The sequence below is a fragment of the Ambystoma mexicanum genome, chromosome 5q (genome assembly GCF_040938575.1).
Source record: "Ambystoma mexicanum isolate Mex_15411 chromosome 5q, UKY_AmexF1_1, whole genome shotgun sequence".
Classification (NCBI taxonomy): Eukaryota; Metazoa; Chordata; class Amphibia; order Caudata; family Ambystomatidae; genus Ambystoma; species Ambystoma mexicanum.
Genome location: NC_090933.1, coordinates 1053853379 through 1053873421, shown reverse-complemented (window position 1 = coordinate 1053873421; position 20043 = coordinate 1053853379). Strand labels below are relative to the sequence as shown.

General features: G+C 42.3%; 1 protein-coding gene across 2 annotated transcripts in view; it reads left to right on the top strand.

Annotated features, from left to right (window-relative positions):
- The window catches only part of DSCC1 (DNA replication and sister chromatid cohesion 1), a 332122-nt gene that overhangs the window by 245184 nt on the left and 66895 nt on the right, over positions 1-20043 (top strand). The window contains exon 7 of one of the 2 annotated variants that reach the window (XM_069621553.1): positions 4614-4771. In XM_069621553.1, the coding sequence (XP_069477654.1) occupies positions 4614-4771 (158 nt within the window). The remainder of the gene's footprint in view (positions 1-4613; positions 4772-20043) is intronic. The other variant, XM_069621554.1, reaches the window with a different exon arrangement.

Below are 20043 nucleotides of genomic sequence, written 5' to 3'. Positions count from 1 at the left end.
ATTTTTGTAGAGGAAGGAACCATCCAGGAAGGTTTGCAGAGGGCACTGTCGCCTTCAGTGACTGGGTACCAGTGCCTCAGTTGCAGTAGCTGTTGTCCGCACCGCAGTTGCACCCCAAATGTGTCCTTAGGATGGGTAGACGGAAGAGATTTCCTCTTCTTTGTAGCCTTTGGTATTGTCATCTATTGCAGAGGAATAGACTCTGCCTAACAGAATTCCACGTCAATTATTTTTGTCTTGTAGTCGAAAGATGAATTAAGTAAGGGCAGGGTCTTCTCAAAGGGTAGAAAGGGTATTTGTTATCCCTTCTACATTTTGTTAGGTGAAAACCAGCACCCCCACCTTATGTGAAGTGCTGGGGAGATGCAATGTATCCCCTTTCTCACTAGCACTGTAGCAATTCTGTTACAGGGACAAGCTTACCTTCAATGGCTGGTGGCAGTGAACCTTTTTACTAATTTGGGCACCTTTAACACGTTATGTTTCCATATCTGAGGTAAAGGCACCCAGGGGTGTCCATTTTACAAAAATGGCTCGGTCTTCTTTTTTTTGCCATATTAGTGCTTCCTGTCCCTTCTGGGTTCTTCTCATGCTCTCAAGGTTGGGAAAGTCCATTGTGTTTATCTTCGGCGGGACACATAGGTCGAGCCCGCCCAGGCTCCAGAGTTTCTGTGAAGGCAGGAACGAGGCAGGAGTCGAAAACTCTGCACCCCTTTGTTTTCCAGCCTGAGAATCCAGTTCCAACTGGGAGGCTGGCTGCCCTGAAAGGACTGCCATCCCTTCCCCCTCCCCTCCTCACCCTGGTTTGAATGTTGCACCCGTTTGATTGGCTGGGTTTCTGCATAAAAGTTCGATCCTGGCAGCTGAAGAGGTTATCGACCACTGGAACCAAAGAGGACGATGAAGAAAAGCCGGTCAAGGCGATTTCCAGCTACCCGAGAGCCTGCTGTGTAACCAGACCCTACTGTTACCCTTCCTTCCAAACAACCTGGGGACACTGAAAACCACAACCCAGAGCCTGGTGAGATTTACTAGACTCGAGAAGATCTGCATTTGAGCCATCCCACAACGGGCTGCGACCTTGCCGGGCTGCAATAATCCAATACCCTGGGACCTTGGACCATTGTGCTGTGCGCAGTCTTCCGAAGTACGAACCGAGTGACATTTTGGTGGCATCCTGCTGGACCACCAAAGACACAAATCCTTGAAGTCCCCTCACCAGAGCGCTGAAACACTTGCGTGGAACCTTCCGTGTTGACCCCTGCTGCAATATCCCTTGCAGAGTCCTGTCTTCATTCTTCATGACAAGGAATCCATCGACGAGGGTTTTGGCTGCAGATCCTGAATTCTGTCCCAGTAGTTGAAGTTCTGTCAGATTGTGTCCACTTTTAAGCCCAAACCAGAGTTATGAGACCCTGACCTTCAATCACACCTGCATGAATATTAAAACATTTGTGGAGCAGTCATTCATTTCTGGCCACCACACACCAATTTTCGCAGGAAAAATTCTGATATTCCCTACCACTTGACAGGCATTCTCTAGTTGTAAAACAAACTTGCAAAGGTGCAAGTAGTGGTAACTTGGAGAACATACAACATGACGAAGCTACATAACATGGCAACTGCATGAGTGCTGTGTGACGGCCCCATTACAAGGAAAGCAAATGGAAAGCTGACAACCTAGCAAAGCTCGGAGCAAACTGATGCATGTCATCAGGCTTAAATAATGTAATCCTCTACTCAGAACTCAGCCCTCATGAATTCCACATGTAAAGGTGGCATTGTGCTGTAGTAATGATTCATGGATTTCAAGCCCTGGCCCTGTTATTTTCACAAGGCCATTTATGAATAACTGTGCCACTCATAGCAATTATCAAGTATTTAACACATTCAATATTGTACTTCTCGCAGGAACTGGCGTGCAGGACCGGCTCGCTCAGCTTGGCTGCCAGAAGAGTGGGTCGGCAGCATGTAGTCCGAGGGCCTTCTAAGCTCGGTCCTTGATTGCAGAGTCTTCCTGGCTGTAACGGGAGGCCGCAGGATGGCTGCGAGCAGCCGGAACACCGACCGCTATCCAGGCGCCAGGCACAGTACCGAAGCTTCTGCTCCCCCTGTCTGTGCCTAAAACAGCAATAACCAGCACCAGGCCTGGGAAGGGGTGGAGCTTAAGTGGACGCCTCGGCTGTCACAGTGAAGCGTTGCGGCAACTACTCTGCATGGGAAATTTCCCATCTTTGTCGGGTCCCCAGAACGAAACAGCTGCAGTGGCCCCCATCAGTCCAAACAGCCCCACAAATCCTGACAACTGCACTTCTCCTGGGGTGAAGCCTTGGTCTTTGGCCGCTTCCTCCACCGCACCATATGTGTAGTGTTTGTATCGCTTCTTTTAAAACCAAATCACCCAGGCAAAAAATAATGCTGCTCCTGACAGCTCTGAGTGCACTTGAGGACAAGATATAAAAAATGTTATGTGGTTTATTCTTCAGTTAGATCCAATCACTGTAACCTATCGAACAAGCGAACAGCTCAACACTCCTTTCTTCCAACTCAACAGTTATCTTCAAACTGACTCTCGTGCAACTTTTACCAAATCATTCTCACAGGAATTCAATTTTATCAGCACACGTAACTTCACTCGTACCCATTGTGGACAGCATTGATCATGAAGAAGCCACACATCTCCTTTTTCTACATGTCTTCTCTTTTTATTTATTCACTAAAAAATGAAAAAAATATTGATACAAAAAAGTTGTTACTCTGAACCACTTTTGTATGTGAAATTTCTTTTTATCTAAAGTGGAATAATTGTGGATTGTGGTGGTCTGTTGAATTTTCAGGACAGATAGGTTTTGACCAAAGGGATGGACCATGCCCAAAATCCTTTTTATCTTGCTATGGCATTAATGAGCTTCTATTTCTTTTAGGGGTAGGAGGGGTGTCGCATTTTGTAACCGCACATTTTTAGCTGAACCTAGATTAACTTTTGCACTTTTGCACATATAAACCTTGTACAAGCACTACCCTAGAAATGAAAATATTATTGTGGTAGACAGTGATTATAACGAAATACAAATAACGAAAAACTTTAATACCGAAAAATGAATAATGAAAACATGTCTACTTTTGGGTTGAAAGTATATATGGGGTGGGGTAAGAGATCAAAAAAGGGTGTGGAGGTTGGGTAATAAAGCTAGGGAAACGGGGCTTGTGGAACGACCCCCACATTAGAAAGGGAAAACAATTCAACATTTTTTCGTTATTTTTTTTAAACACTTTATTAAGTTTGTAATGAACAACTACCAATAAAGTAAACAATGTCTCACAGTAAAGCGTCACAACTTAATTTACAGAACAATATAAGCATCATACATCATCAATCTGTCATAATAGCTTTATCCCGCGAAACATAACAGCAAACTGACAAGTATATACAAGAGACAACACAAGTGGGGCGAAAGAAAAAAGAAACCTTCACCTCTGCCTTATCCCCCTTTCCTCCTCAGATGACATTTCCACCAGATCAGATCCACTGTCACATTAATCATAAAGAGCCAAAAAAGGGCCCCATAACTTTATGTATTCCTCACCTTTATCTTTATTTTCCAATGAAACCTTATCATACTGTGATAAGATATGCAACTCCGTTAACCACTCCTCGACATTAGGCTTTTTCCTCTTCTTCCAAATTCTGAATTCTTAATTGCTACCATCATTGCCCTATCCATCCAATAAGTATATTTTCTAGAACACATACATCTATCTTTATGTGACAATAGAACTATCTTAGCTGCGGACCTTTGTAAGTTTATTCCATAAATCGGGTCAACCCTATCAATGACATCCCGCCAAAACAATTGCACTCTCGGGCATTCCCAGAGTAAATGTAACAGGGTGCCTCTATCAGTGTCACAGCACCAGCATAAATCACAAGATTGAAGACCCAATTTAAACATCTGAACCGGTGTCCAAAACAGCCTTCCAATGATATTCTGTCGAATCAAACGCAAACCCATGTCTGTCCCAAATGTAAATTCACCCTCAGTATGTCACCCTAGTCCTCTTCAGTAATAACCCTACCAATATCATGTGACCAACGATCCCTTCAATCCAGTCAATGCTGATTGAATATTTTCACCAATAGGCATAAATTGTATATAAGTTCGTACACAATATTCCTGACCTTCCAATAATTTGCTGATTTCTGGCTTTCCCCCAACAGAACCACCAGCCATAACTATCCTTAAATTAATCATGGAAGCTAGAGCCAAGTATAGATTAAATTCTCTTCGATTCAAACCATATCTACATTGTAGATCCTCAAATCCCAACAATTGGTTCCCATCCATCACATCCCCTAGCTTTAGAATTCCCTTATTAATCCAACTAATCTAATTTAGACATTTATTATTTATTTGCAGAGCTTCATTATACCAAATAGAAGCATTCGTTATTTTTAATTCACAAAAAGTTTTCGTTATTAATGTATTTGTTATAAACACATGGAACCGTTATTGTATTAAATCTATGGATTGAAAAATATGAAATCTGCTTGCCATGTTATTGCAATGTTATAACAAAAACAATCGAATGCATAAATGCAATCTCTCCCTTAGCAGGTGAGGTTTGCTTTGCTTTAAATGAAGATCAGATCTGTCGGGCAACAGCCCAAATGCTTCTACAGAATGCAGTGAAGTTCAACTTTTCAGAGTTTCAGGAGGTTTGGCAGCAGAGTGTTCCAGAGGGAATGACCACAAGGTTGGACCAGTTGAAGGTATTGAACACTCTACTTTATAATTAATTAGTTTATAATTATAGTTGGTTATTTCTTTGGAAGAGTACAGGTTTTATGGAATGTTTCTGTTTTTTATGTTGTGCTCCTCTTCCACTTGTATGGTCTCTTGCTGCCAGGGCAATTGGACAAAGGTGGGATGGATTTGGTTAAAGACCGAAGGAAAATAATGGCTTTGCTGTCGTTTTAGCACATACGGGTTTGAAATACCCAGGTCATAATTGCCTGTATGTTTGGTATATATGTAATCCGTATGACCTATGGTTGCTGAGAAAAAGGCCCAAAGGATTATGGTCCTTTTAAACAAATGGAATCTTCATATGTGCAAATATGAGCTTCACTTCCTCCACGCCATCTGTAATTTGCCACTCTGGGCAAGCCAGTGACCAGAGTTGTTTTATTAGTCTCTTTGAAGTTGGTTGTTTGCTCTTTGAAAATTGTAGACCCTGTTTTCACACCTCATGCTTACATTCTGGTCATGCTCCAACCAAGGGAAATTGTCTTGCAGAGACAGCAAGTCTAAAGGACACTTGGTTTCCACACCTTTCAGGCAAGCTGCTTTTTATTGTTGTAAAGTAGCTGGGGTGGTGGGATATAACCCAGGCCTTCAGTGGGGGGGGGGGAGTCCCTTGTGACACGTGTCCCACACCAAGCAAAGGGTTTGCCTTGTCCCTACAGAAACGTTTTCATGGAAACAAAGTGGGCTTTTCTTTTCAAATGTTTGCTGGTATTTTGCGTGCAAAACATAATGTACTTTACTTTTTGTCAGCACGCGCCATGTCTTTTTCCCTGACGTTTTTATCTTAGCAGGGGTACATTTTTCACATTAAAACTGCCTCAACTTGAAACCACAGATGCAAACCCGTTTTGTGGCAGTGTTTAAAAATCATGTTTTTCATGTGAAAGGGACCCTTGAATTCCTTCTTCCTTTGTGGATGAAAATGCTGCTTTTCCTTTGGTAATTTATTTTATTGTGCGTTCTAATTCATAAACTGGACTTTTTACACATTACAAGATTACATAGAACTGTAACATACATTAATACCAATATATCAACAATCCTATTCCAATACATTTAAAAAATCTAAAACCACTTTCAAAAAGTCTAAAAATCTTAGTAAAACAGAAATGTCATTAGTATTTCAAATATGAATCCAGAGGTCCTCATCCGAGGTGCTAACAATGGTGGCAGTTTTTTCCTTCCGAATGGAACTCGATGCCTGGCAGGATATACATAAATGTTTTAAAGACTCATCCTGCAGGCAGTATTGGCACAGTCTCATGCCACTTGGCATGAGACTGTCAATACCACACCCCATCATGTGACTGTCATTGCATTTCCTGCTAACTTGCAAAATGTGTTTATGTAAATGCATAACCCACTTGTACCTTTCTCTGTAACTAAGTTCCCCTCAAGTAACAGCGCCACGATGCCCAGGGGCTGTTTGTGCGCTATACAAATGTAAAAAATAAAATGCCACATTCCTCCTAATTCCAACCACCTCCATGGGCGGTAGTAAATTTAGCTTCAACTTCAAGTTTTTAGAGTGAAAATCTCTATAGGGCTATTTCCTTTGATACAGATGCAGCACATTTTATTTTTTATTGACCAACTAAAATAGTCATTAACCCTTTAAGTTCCAAGGACGAGCTATCTCGTCCTTGGGATTACCTCCCCAGTGCCAAGGACGAGATAGCTCATCCTTGGCACTTAAGGGGTTAATGAAGGAGCAAATGTTAGAAGGCTTTGCATGGTGAAATACTGAAATCACCAAAAAAGGCCTTGGCACTGGGGGGGGGGAGGGACCCATGGCAGTTAAAAGGTTAAAACAGTATGCTAGGAGAACTGGCCTAGACTGAATCCCTACACATCTATACAGCTTCAGTTTGACCTTATATGGGTTACAAGACCACTCCTCAGCTGACTACTCATTTTTACAGGGTTGAACCCAGTTATCAAGGATCCTGCGGGTCCCATTACCCCACATTGTATTCAGATTCAAATAGGACGCAGGTGGAGGGTAGACTGTTGGCATATGTTTGCAAGGGACACCAGTCAATGATCGTCTGTAGTGGAATTTGTAAGGAGGGCATGGTATCAATAGTAGACAGACACAATAGATACACGTTGTGAAAAGCTTTATTTTGGTTGGGTTAGTAGAATTCCTAATTGCACCTAACTCTAGAATGGGAGTAGTCTCGACAAACAAATAACAAACATGTCCAAACCAGTCTAGTCAAAATAAAGACATATACAAAACTAACCTTGCCCTCCTTCTCAAAAGACAAATGCGTTCAGGGAATACAAAAGGAAAAAAGTTTGAATGGCTTAGGTAACAACTCCCTTCCCAACGTTAAGCAGCACAGTGTCTTGAGAGTTCCTTACAAAGGATGGGTGGATGGCACAGTTCCATCAGTCTTGCACACTTTGGCTTACTGGTACAATTCAACAGTTCAGACTTGGGCTTCAAGCTTTTGGCAGTTCAATCAATTCCTTAGGTTTTGTCTGCCTTGTCATAAATATACAGTTCTATTCTTGACTTTTCCTTTGTCACAATTCAGCACAGGCTTCCCCCGCTGGGCTCAAGCCGCTTTTTCTCTGAGGCTTCCCTTACCCATATTTTGTCTCTATTTATTTACTGTCAAAGCCTTTCGAAACTGCAAGGATTTTACGTAGACCTCTGCATGACCACGTTGACCTCTTTAAACATTTCAATAATCTTCGTCATTTCGCAATACCAATGTGTCTTGGTACTTGCAGTTTCTTATTCTCTTTACTTTACCCTCTTCACCTCTTTCAAAGTTCATATACTTCGCCCTCTTGGCAGATTCAGAGTTCACATACTTTTCTTTTCACTTATTCAACTTTTATCAGGATCGCAGTTACTTTCTTGCTTTCGGTCCCCGTTTGAATACACTGCAACTCAGAACATTTCACAGACTTTCGAATTAGTGATTCCGCCTCGCAGTGTTACTTTGTATACATCATTAAGCAATTGTCCTAATCATTAAGCGTTTTATCGGCACAGACGCAACCTTCAACTTTTGGATACAGTTACCTTTGCTTTTAACACAAACCAGACTTTTGTTGTCTTCGATAACTCACCGGTTGTGTTAATTGGGCTTCTTTCTTCAACGTCTTTCATGCAGCAGTCAAGGCCGTTCCCAATGCCTCCCCTGATTCTCTCCGGGAAGGTAGCGGGCCGCTTTGAAGCATCTTGAAGGTTTCTCCTTTCCACTCACTCGGTTTCAGTCTTTGAACACTTACGGCTTCCCCAAAGTGTGGAATTCTCGCCTGGCTCTCTCGTTCTTTGCAACTGCCGATCAGCCTCTAAGTCTTCGAACTTCTATATCTTGGTTTGCATTGGCCCCGAAAGAGCTGCTCCTTGTACTCAGCCTCGCTCAGAGTGTTCCTATGCGTGCCACCGTTTATCCTTACAGGCTGTGTTAACAAATGACAGGTGCGCATAGTTAGGATTACGTGACTGACACTGCCTGGTCTCATTAAAGGTACAGAGCCATGGCAAGTCAGTAGAGGTAATCTTCCTGGCCTCATTCCATTCCTCATCTTCCTTGGGTCAGTAGTGTTGTCCATGTGAAGTGGGGAGTAATTATGGGATCTGTAGTTTCCCATAAAATGAGCAGGGATATGGGTTAGGTGGGTTGTGGAAAAAGGGAATACCATCTCTCACCATCAGGTGTTTCTCCCACAATGCCCGATAACCACCTTCCCAGGTGATCCTCCCTCGCCTGTCCGCCCCCAGAGACAGGATCCAAAAGCGATGGCCTTTCCCTGGCCACCTGAATATGGGATCCCTGGGGACTAGGTTGTGCAACACCCTCTGGTTTTTCACAGATTTCACCCAATTCATACTAAATACCCACCCGTGGGACTGACTTGTGGAGTCGCAATAATTTCCTCCACATTGCCTGTAGCTGTGCCCAAGGAATAGCTACGTCATACCTCTGTGCCCCAAAGATCAGCCTTGGGAGGATTTTCCATCTGTACAGTTTCATCAGAGCTGAAAATCTGACAAATTTAAAGTCAAATTGAGACAACTGACTTGCTGCCGCTAAGATTTTAACATTAAGATCTCCAGCAGGCCCTATCTTACCCCTAGTAGCGTAAATGAAGGAGCTCAAATATTAAATATGATTGAAAACCTCCAGATCTTGTCCGTTCAAGGTCGATTTACATTTATTCCACTTTGTCAGTTTCCTGTTTAATACCAGGATTTTGGATTTAAAGATATTGAGAGATCCAAATTATCAAGGAAGACACCACTACAATGCAGAGGTCGCTGAAGACCCATTGGTGTCAAGAAGCAAATGACCATGTCATCAGCATAATTCAAATATTGCAGCTTTACTGCCCCCAGAACAGGGGAGAAGGGTTAGTCCTTGCCGATTCCCAACAGGTTGCCATATCTTTTTATATAGAAATTAAATGGGGAAACGGGCAAGGACACACCCCTGCCAAAGCCCCTTGATTGGTGTCAATGAAGTCTGTACAAGACCCATAAGAGTCCAATCCAATCTTTACTTTTGTTCCTAAATGGAGGGCTTCCAGCATACTAATTAGGGGCCAGGGGCATCCATTATTTAGCTTTTTCTATTGACATTGTTGAAAGCTTTACTAATGTTAAGGAATGCCAAAAAGGCCGGCCTCCCTTCCTCTTTCACTTGAATAGCAATAAGGGACAGAACAAAACTATTTCACACTGTTCCTACGCCCTTCTTAAAACCGGCCTGGCAAAAGTCCAAACAATTTGCCCCAGCAGCCCAGTTTTGAAGCTCTTTGAAAAGAATCCTTGCAAAAATCTTATTTGAAGTGTTCAATAACGAGATTGGCCGGAACTGCAGCAGTGATAATCTGTCGCCTCCCTTGAAGATCAGAACTAAATGAGCAGCACCCTAAGGCCCTGGAAACTTCAGATTTAACAGTATATTTCCAAATAACCAGAACATTCCATGGGACCATATTATGGGATTAGATTTTAATTTTTTGGATAACCAACCGGGACCAGGGGCATTTGTCTTAATTAAAAAGACAATGTCATCCAGATCCCAAGAAAGAGCCCCTGACCAGTTTTTACACGTGTAGGATGGTCATACCATCAAACTCTCTTTTACGTACAAGTCTGAAATACTTCACCCACGTATCTTCCGTGATGGCTTGGATCTGCAAATATTGATCAGTCTCTATAGGGTTTAATATGCTGGCAAAATCTACTGGTATTTCCGGTTATACAACCCAGCATTAAAGTTCTTATTCAGGATTGCTATTTCTTTGTTTCCACACCCATTCTTCCCCTTACACATAGCTTTAATTTGGGCATGCGCTGTCTTTTATGCAACAACACCTCGGCATCAAAGGCGTGGTTGTGTCCCAATAGTTGGGACCTTTTAACCAGCTGGTTTGCTGGCAAAAATGCCCCCAGGGATGATCGAACTCTTGGGCCAAACCCCCTTGGCGAACTTATACCCTTATTACTCTGGAGTAAACCAGAAATCCGGTAATGAAAGTTCAGGTAAAGTTTTTGAGACCATTCTACAGCATGATTACGTGGGTTAATCTTGAAGATCACAGAATCTAAAGTAGCACTTGTTCGAGGAATAGAGTTCACAGATTTCCATACAGTGGTCACTTGGGTCTGATTCCAATATCTCTAGGATTATGTCCCTTAATTAAGATGCACAGCACAGACTCTTAATCATTTTGCAGGATTGTAGCCTGCCTTGATTTACAGAAGTTTGTAACACTTTGTTTGACTCACTCAATTTGATTTATGTTGGTACTTCATTCCAGTGATAATTTAATTTTTCTAATATGTCTACGCATCAAAACACTTTTCTGTTATTAATTGAGCGTCATAGACCTGTTGATGGTTATTTCTCTGCTTAGCAACTCTTAGTCTAGTGTTACATTGCACATTTTCCATCAAATTTCCCACAAATGACTCTAAATTGCTAGTTTTCATCATTTCATCAGCCCAATGTTATGTGGAGACCAGCGATTAGCATTCCTAGCCCCATTTGTCAAATTAAGTACCCTTCCTTGCACTTGAAAATGTATCTTTAAAGTCTGCTTTTAGCATGCAATGATTGTTATTTTTCACAATTTCAAAGCCCAAACAGTCAGATAGCTGTCCACAAAAATGGAATCTAGCGTCGATTTACTGTCCCCTCTACACCAAGTTGGTTCAGTTAGTTCATCCCCAGCCACTCCACCAATTAAGTGAGAGGACAAACCTAAATGCCACTTTCTACCTGCTTGGATATTAAAGTTTGAAGACATTATATCTGGAGATGTCCCAAGAATGAACATCTGTATCGGAAAAGCAACAGTTCGCATTGAGGTCTACCGCTAAGATAACCTTACCATTACAAACTGCATTCAGCCAGCATTGGATCGATTCCACAATGACCTCTATAAAGGCATCCAACTCAGCCTCGCCTTTGTGCCATTAAACGTAATCAATAAGAGGTTAAATGAGGCCTCCAGTGAGGATAGTGCTATCGCCATAACATAACATAAGGGAGATTCTGAATTGGTGTGGCAATCACCCAAGGCTGATTTATTAGCAATAGTCAACTCTCCTGAAGCCCTGACCAGACTAGCCTTTGCCGACTGAGAGAGGACCTGAAACCCATCGGTCCCTGGTGTACCAACCAAGTTTCTTTCAGAAAAACAAAATTCAAACCCTTTAACATGCGCCCTGCTTCCAAGTTATTGAAAAGATTCAAACTCCCCCTGAAAATCCAAGAGACCATTTTCAAAGATACGTTCCCCTTAACCAGACCACTATCCCTCAAACATTCATGGCTCAGATCTTCCCCACAGGGTAGTTGTAATGGAAGCCCAATCAATCTTGTTAGCAATTTGGTGATCAGTGTGTTCTCTTACCTCTCTCCGGCAAGATCCCTCAGTGTTCAATACAATTTTAAAACCACCACCAAAGTTAGAATTGGTTGAGTCAGCCCTGTGTTTCTTCAAGGTTTTAATGTTAAAACCTAGATTGTTTAGTTTTACCCTCTGAGTAAACCAACTGCATCACCAATCGTGAATTAAAATGGAGGGTGCACTTGTCCATTTGCCTTCGATCAGCAAATTCGACTCAGAGGAAGTCCATGAACTCAGCCCTGTAATGTGGGGAAAAGAATCACAAGAACATTACCCCTGTTCAAACACACCAGAGAGTTCGCCCCCAATAAACTGGTCAACTGGAGAGGACGATTGTTTTCTTTGGGAATCATTCTTCCAAGCAGGCAGAGTTGCATTTTGTTGCTGTCAGACAGCACGTCACAATTCCTTACCGGTCTTAGAATGCTATACAGTTTATTATCATTCCCCAGAGAATTCGTCTTTAGTCCCACATTCTTTCCTGAGTTGGGAACATACATCTTGTTTAATAGACCCTCAACCCCGTCATTTAAGTTTGGATACATGGAGACCGGGACATTCTCGTTACTGCATTCATTAGATGGACAAATATGAATCTTCAATTGATTAGTATCCCTTTCACAAGCCCCAGCATGATGTTGAACCGTCATAGATTCTGGCACATTGTTTTTTTCAACAGGCTATCTACATTCATACTTGTTGGTATTAGAGTAGGAATATTACAACTCATTAAACTTGATCGACCCATTACCGGTTCAGAAGACTTGACAGGTCCTTGAATGATCACCGCATTTTAAAACTGGAGATTTATTTGGGAGATTTAGCCGCTCTTGCGGCTGTTGATCCATTAACCAAGCCAAGGTTGATATTCCCGTTATGTTATCTGTTTGTGCCCCCATGTCTAGCATTAGACAAGATTTCCCTATGTTCACCTCTGTAGTCCCTTGTGGGGATTTTATTTGAATCATCTATTGCACAAAGCAGGATCTCGGATCTATACAGTGCCGTTCTCTGTTAACCTTACCATTGGGAATACTCTCTTCTAAAACCAGGATCATTACTTGTGGAGCTTGCTTCCTGGAATTCTGCCCCCGGTCATGGATTCTGCTACAGTGAAATCTCACAGGAACTTTTGGGATGAAGCGTTTCTTTTTTAATAATTGTTAGGACTTGGGCTTCATCGACCCATTAGCCGGACCTGTAGGTTCATGCTGTATTATCACCTCTTCATCATCCCCTAAAGAGGTATGTTCAATTACATCAGTAATTACGTCCACCTCTACATTCCTTTCTCCGCCACTGCAACTTTCTATATGCTCCACACAGACTGGCATAACAGGTGCTATTGCCAACACCTTCAACCGAGGCGTAATTTACCACAGTAGGAAGCAAATTAGTCGGGCATAACCTTTGGGCTTCACTTAACCCTGCTTTACATCTGACTAGCTGATCATATTTGCCTCTGTGGAGCATTTCTATCCCCTCTAATTTGATATGCATATCACTTGGAATCAGTGTATGGGCCTTAACTAAGTTTCAGATATTATCGTATAGGTTAACGAAAGATCTAAGGACCATGTTAAGTGCAGAGACTGTGGGTTGAGTCTGACTTATTCGTTCATCCACCTCCCTCAAAGTATGGTGAATAGCGGCCCATTCTGATTCTTCAACCGCCTCATACAAGGTTTCTAATACATTTAACCTTAACCTATGTTGGTTCGCTGTATAATTATCAAAAACATTTGTTAACTCAGTCGGAGAGCCCGCAACAGATGCATCACAACACTCTCTACAACACATTCCTGTTCAGCACTCACAAGTGCTAAATGAGCAAACTCAATTATACTCAAGTCGCCCAATTCATTCCCCCCAATTAGTTCATTACTATCAATCATCAGAGAGTAGTCTAACATGGCTATTCCCTTAACCGGGACTATCAATCTAATTTCTGTACTCGTACCCCTAGTTTTAGAAAACAAATCTGTGATCTTTTGCCCCGCAATAGGTGATAACCTACATTTTGGCTTGGAAGATTTTAGAACTGTTGTCGCTTTCCTTCCTATTGAAAATGGTCAACAGTGCCTAGTCCCAAATGGCCAGCTTCTCTCTCTCGTATACAGCCTGCAGGCATAAAAGGCTGTTCCTCTCCCAGGTTTTGTATTGGAGCCGCCACAATTGGATCCTCCTGCTATAAGGTAGGGCAATCATTTTGGAACAACTTTATTTTCAGTCAAGATGGTTCCATCTTGGAGTGTCTGTTAATTAACTCCGGGCTGGCTCCTTAGCCCAAGGCACATTGTGCCAATTTTAAATGATGTAAAACAAATTTTAAAATACACTAAAACACATTACAATATTATTTCAATTGAAATAAAATCCAATTCAATTATGATCCTCATGACGGAGCGAGTAGATTGAAATTATTGTAGTCTGTAGAAAGAAGAAACAGCACTACTAGATCAAAGGGACTAAGCACCCCGCCTTCTCTAGAGTCACAAACAGTGGCTCAAACACCCAACATAAAAAAGCCGAGCTTGCATGCAGATCAAAGCGAAGGTCCCCACAGTTTCTGCATACACAGGGCCCTAAAAGTCGGTTCAGTTATTTAACAGCGCCTCACCGTTTTAACAACGCTACTCAATGGCGTCTACAGCATCACGTTCAGTTTGCTAAACAGTCCTAACAATCTTGCCAAACGAATCCACAGATTCAGTGCCGGAAAGTTAGCTACACACTTCCGACCTGAGCCTCTCCGCGAACCGTGGACTGCAGACTGACACTTGTCTGCCACACTTGGGAGACGTTCAACACTGTTTCTAGAGCTAGGGCTATTCCAATGATGTATAAGAAGGGTAATTACAAAGAGATTGCTGAGCTGGAAGCAATTATTCAGCATCTAGAGTTGGAATTTTCACATTCATAGCAAGACTACATATGTAGGAAAGTAGATGTTATATGGATAATGCACAGCATCTGAGCTGGCTGTGAGGTGTTTAATTTTTGAGCAACGGGATGAAACTGGGAAATTATTCACTTGGCTCACTAAACTGGATGAGGAGGCAGATGGGTCCCTGCAGTACAGGATGATCATGCCTCAACTTGTGATGATGGAGCTTAGATTGTTCCCGCTTTCGCATCCTATGATGCAAAACGGTTAGTGGGAGAACCAGTAGAAGAGTGGCTGGGAGAACCAGTAGAAGAGTGGCCTTTGAGGCTTTTCTAGGGGATAGATTTGTCTTCCAGTTGACTGACAAACTGAGGGATACCTTGGAATTTGAACTGACCCGGGCAGAGATTGAAAGTTTTCAACAACTACAGGCACAGATGACTCCGGGACATATATCCTATGGTTAACATCTTCTGAACTTTTTTGTAACCAGTAGAGAAAAATGTATTCTTTCCATAGATTTACACATGGTCACTTTAGTGTAATATGCACAAGGATAAACCGTGGGGCTGGTGTAACTCCTATCGTATCACACCAATTATGAAACCATAATTTTAGCTAAGGCCCCTGCAAATCGACTGTCTTGGTTAATGCCTGCATTAATACACCCATACCAGTGCATTTTTATGCCGAGCAGATCTATGAGAACACATTTAAAAAGATTTGCCGCGCTTGCGCTGGTTGGGGAGCTTGCCAATTTCTCTCTGGTTCTGTTCTTTGAACTCACACAAAGCTTTCAACTCCATTGAATGGACATTCCTTTGCGCTACATTGGAAAATATGGGCTTTGAGCTGAACTTCCTGTGCTTGCCACGTTTTTTAATATCCTGCAGCAATATCAAAGGTAAAGATCAACGGTTAGGCCTCAGAATAGTTGCCTCCTGGGTAAAGGGACTAGTCTGGGTGTCCACTTTCAGCTCTTCTTTTTACTTGTGTTGGTGATTGAACCGCTGGCAGAGTGGAACCAGTGGGATACTGATCTCTAGGTTCTACTGACCATTGGGACGAGATGATCAAGTCACCCTGCATGCAGATGATCTTTTGTTTCTGATTGAAATAGAACTTTTATTGTCAAAATAATAAGTCCCTAGGTCTATGAGGGGTTTCCCTGCCTCAACAAAACTAATGAACGTCTGTGTCAGGATGTTAAACCAATAAAGCGTCCTCCGTCTTGTGGTTTCCAAAACCCTAAACTGACCATAACATGCTAAACTCAATGTAATGTGCAAATGGGGATTTGTGTAAGCTACATACTTGCACCTTTCTTTCAAAGGTGCAGAAAAGAAAGGGAATAAGGTTTCACCAGAGGTCTTTCCTTCACCCGTGTTTCTTCTGGTCTTGCACTGTCTGCCCGGTACTTCGCGAAAGTCAATTTTCCATCATTTCACGGGGGGCGGGGGAGGGGGATTGGCGGGCGGGACGACTTCTCCCTTGTATCCTCTCCACTTATATACTACCAGTTTTTCACAATTTTAAGGAAAATTACTGTTTCCCTCTGTCCCTTCAGTTTTTACCATTGAATGTTTTTTGCAACTCAAGAAAGGTGAGGGTTTGTTCACCCCCTGTTTTTCCTTCAATTACACAGTTCTTCTGAATATTTAATTCCTCACTGTCGGTATTTCTATACTTTCACAGGGTGTTGTTCGTCCCTTTCTGCATTGATTGTCCCTGTTCCACAACTTCAAGGATTTGTTTTTATCCCCAATCGTTTTCAATCCTTTTACCCCTGGTTTACTCTTCTGCCACGGTTTCACAGTGTTGGTATGTCTCTCGTTCTCTGGGTTTCCTTTATCCTTCAAAGGGGTCTAGTTCTTCCCTTTCTGTATCAATTATTACTGCTTCACAATTTCATTGAAAGATTTTTACCCCTGAGCTTTCTTAACCCTCCTTTTACCCCTGGTGTACTCTCCTGCCAGGACATTTAAACTTCATTACCTATCTTTCAAAGGGTTCTTCCCTTTTTGTATTGGTTATCAATGTTACACAATTTCAGGGTGGAGGTTTTACCCCCCTGTCTTTTCTCACTTTTCTTCCCATCCCTTGTTTACTCTCCTGCTAGGGTATTGCAACTTTATTACCTGGGTGCAGGTCCTAAACACGCAAACTACCTGGTTTACTTTCCTGCCAAAGGTTTTTGTGCCCTCTAATGGGTGAGAGTCCGAGACTCACTGTAACAATGTCCGTATCTATTCCTCTGGGCTCTCTCCCACTTTGAATAGTATGCAGTATTCGACTCGAAGCGCCCTGGTTTCCCATTTGCTCTCCCTGGGCATACCGGTCTTCACTGGCGGCTTTGGCATTCCTTGCATCTCACTGTCTTCTTTGCTCTCAGTCTGTTGACCAGGAGTGCGTTCTGTTAGCTGATTGGTTCCCGTTTTGCCTTCCTCTGCCCTTGGTGGCTCCAGCTGCCTGTGGCACTAATGCGTCTAACTTCTCGGCTTAGTCTCTCTGCATGCTGGTTTTGTCAGCCTCAGTGCTGCGTCCTGCAGCCTGCTCACCTCTGGTGTCCCAACCAGCATCAGAACAAGTCTGATGCAGCTGCAGTCTCCATCGATCTCTTCCATTCTGTTCAGCGGTGTCAAATTTAAATGTCTTGGTCTTGGTTAACATTTTCCAACGACTAGAACACAAAGTGGGTTTGCCGCTTCTGGTCATCCTCATTACCCCATCCCTCCTCTTAGTCTCAGTACTCTAAAAAAGGGGGTGGGGTGTCAATAATTGGGGAACTTGGGAAAGATACTGGATTTAGGTTGAATTGGGATACATTGACAAGCTTTTCAGTTGGTGACGAGACCTGCCCACCGCTGGGTCGTTGCTCACATACTCTTGCACAGTTATTATTTAAATCCAAGTAACCAGATCCAGAGAGTCATTTCTTAAACTGAACAGGGAACCCTTGCTTGAAAAGTTAATGGTGGACTTTAAATGCTGAATAAGTTACTGGGTAGGCTTGTGCTATTTAAAATGTTTGCTTTCCCATGAGTTCTATGCATAGTCGGTTTCATAACCTAAAAGGGAATCTGTGTATTGCTGTAAGGAAATGGAACTCCTAGGGTGATAATGGACACCATTTGTACATTGGCTTGGAACAGGGTCTCGGTCTCTTGGATCTGCAAATGTGTGCCACCAATGGGTCACTGAGAGGTTAAGAGTAGGGTGATGGGATATTGAGCTGGCATGGGTTGGTGGGAGCAGGAGGAGAGGAGGGACTCGAGCGGCAGAAACGGTTGAGTGCAGTGATCCAGAATTGGTAAGATGCTCTTTGAAGGGTAGAGTCTTCAGGTATTTCTAAAATGTAGGATGGAGCAGGACAGTGTTATCTGCAAAGGTAGCTTGTTCCAATGCGGAATGCATTGCAGGTCTGCTTCTTGTATTTGTCTCCTTTTGTGCAGTTTAGTATCCTGCTTGCATTGTTCGGCCTTCTGGCGGTTTGCTGGTCTCCAGAGATGCTGAGTTTCTGTAGAATGGTGTTTTGGTTGTGACTGCTTTGTAGGTGATGTAGGTAGTCTTGAACATGATGCATGATTGGAAGGGTATCCAGTGCAGTTCCTAGATACCCAGATACACTTGTGATGAGATATGCTGCAGCATGATAAAGTGGTAAAAATGCAAGTTCAGCACGGTAAAGAGGCGCAAACTTACCCGCTGTGGGAGTAGCGCTCAAAACTTAGAGGAGGGGGGGGCTTCCTTGATAGCCACACAGTAACTTGAACTACGCTGGAGAATACCCTACATAACGGTATCTCACGTTAAAGAAACCTAGCTAATAAAGATGGATCACAGGTAAGTATCAAATTTTGAATTTGACTACGCGCTGCAAATAGGCCTCCAAGCATGCTTTTTCAGAAATGTGCTCATAGTAGCTTGCTAGAAGCCGCAGTAGCTAATAGCGCATTGCAAATCCAACGAACTAGGATCGTATGGTAGGAAGCAAACAACGTTTTTTTTGTTATTTTCGAGGTCATAAACCAGAGCTCACAGGTCCCACCGAAAGGCATTGAATGCACTACCATTTTATAATTTAGCATATTTTATTTACAAAGCCTGATCTACTGGCAGTTTCAGGAAGACCATGGCAGTTACAAATTGCTCCTGTCTACATTTCTGCCTGGGAAGAAGGTCGAAGAGTTCTCAATGTGCTACATTTACACAGGGAAACGTGATCTTGGTTCAAGACTCTGATAAATTAGAGCGTTTTATACATCGAGAAATAAGTCAGAGACTACATGAAACTACTGTCACAATACTTTAGAGCACAACGAATCTCAAGAGGTCTAAGGATCGATCTGGAACCTACCCTTTGTAAGGAAAACCCAGACTTCGTGAAACGTTGAGACTCGTACTCTACGTGTTCACTGGACCTTATTCTCTTAACGATTGAGGAGTTATCTAAATCTTTAACAACAATTGAACTTGACTTAGAAACAACTAAAAAAGCACTATCTTCATTGATGACGAAGGACGAGTTATCCTCACTCTTGGAGGAAATTAACAACAAATTGGACAACTATAAAAAAAAATGGAATCTGAGAAAATAAGGACATTCAGGAGGGATACTCTAGACTACAAACTTGATATTGTTTATACGTGGAAAGACTACTATCAACAGAGAGACAACAGCAGAAATACAAGATCTGGGTGGAACAAAAACAGGAGAGACCCGACCCAGACAAGTCATCGGACGCATCTAGTGGACAGACAGAACATCTGAAACCGCCCCAAGTAGAGAATGGGGAGAGAACGAAGAGGCCCCTAGTGGTAGTCAAGCACCAACAACTTCTAAACAAACTGCGGAAAATGCAACACCAACATACACTTTTTATTTTATTTTTTTTTTAGACCAAATCCGTGCCGAAGAGGGGAAAAGAAAAAAATCCATCGAGAAAAGCCAACCTACAACAGAAGAAAACCTAGTAGTTAATATATCTAGGTATCAATTGACAAAGTTTGAAAGAAAAACACTACAGAAAGGAATTTCATTTGTTCCCACATTTAACGGTACTTTACTCAAGGAGAAGATGGACTTCTTCAAATTGACCAGGAAAATGAAATTGAAAATATTTTTTGACTCTCGAGTACCAGAAAGAAGACCTACGTCAGAGAACCTGGAGATGAAACCAAAAAGCACCTTCAGTCCACCTATACAAAATTCAGTGTTGGATGCATTCCAAAAAACAGTATTGAAAGACTTCCAGAAAATCAAATTTAGAGACAGAAAAAGCTCCAATTTGACTAACCGAGAAAAACAAGTTCTGGATAAATTATGGCAGAATTCTGACATCATATTGAAGCCAGCCGACAAAGGAGGAGCACTGGTCATTTTAGACATTGAGAAGAATAGAACAGAAATCAAACGACAACTCAATGACCAGGATACCTACTTAGAAATATTTCTGGACCCCA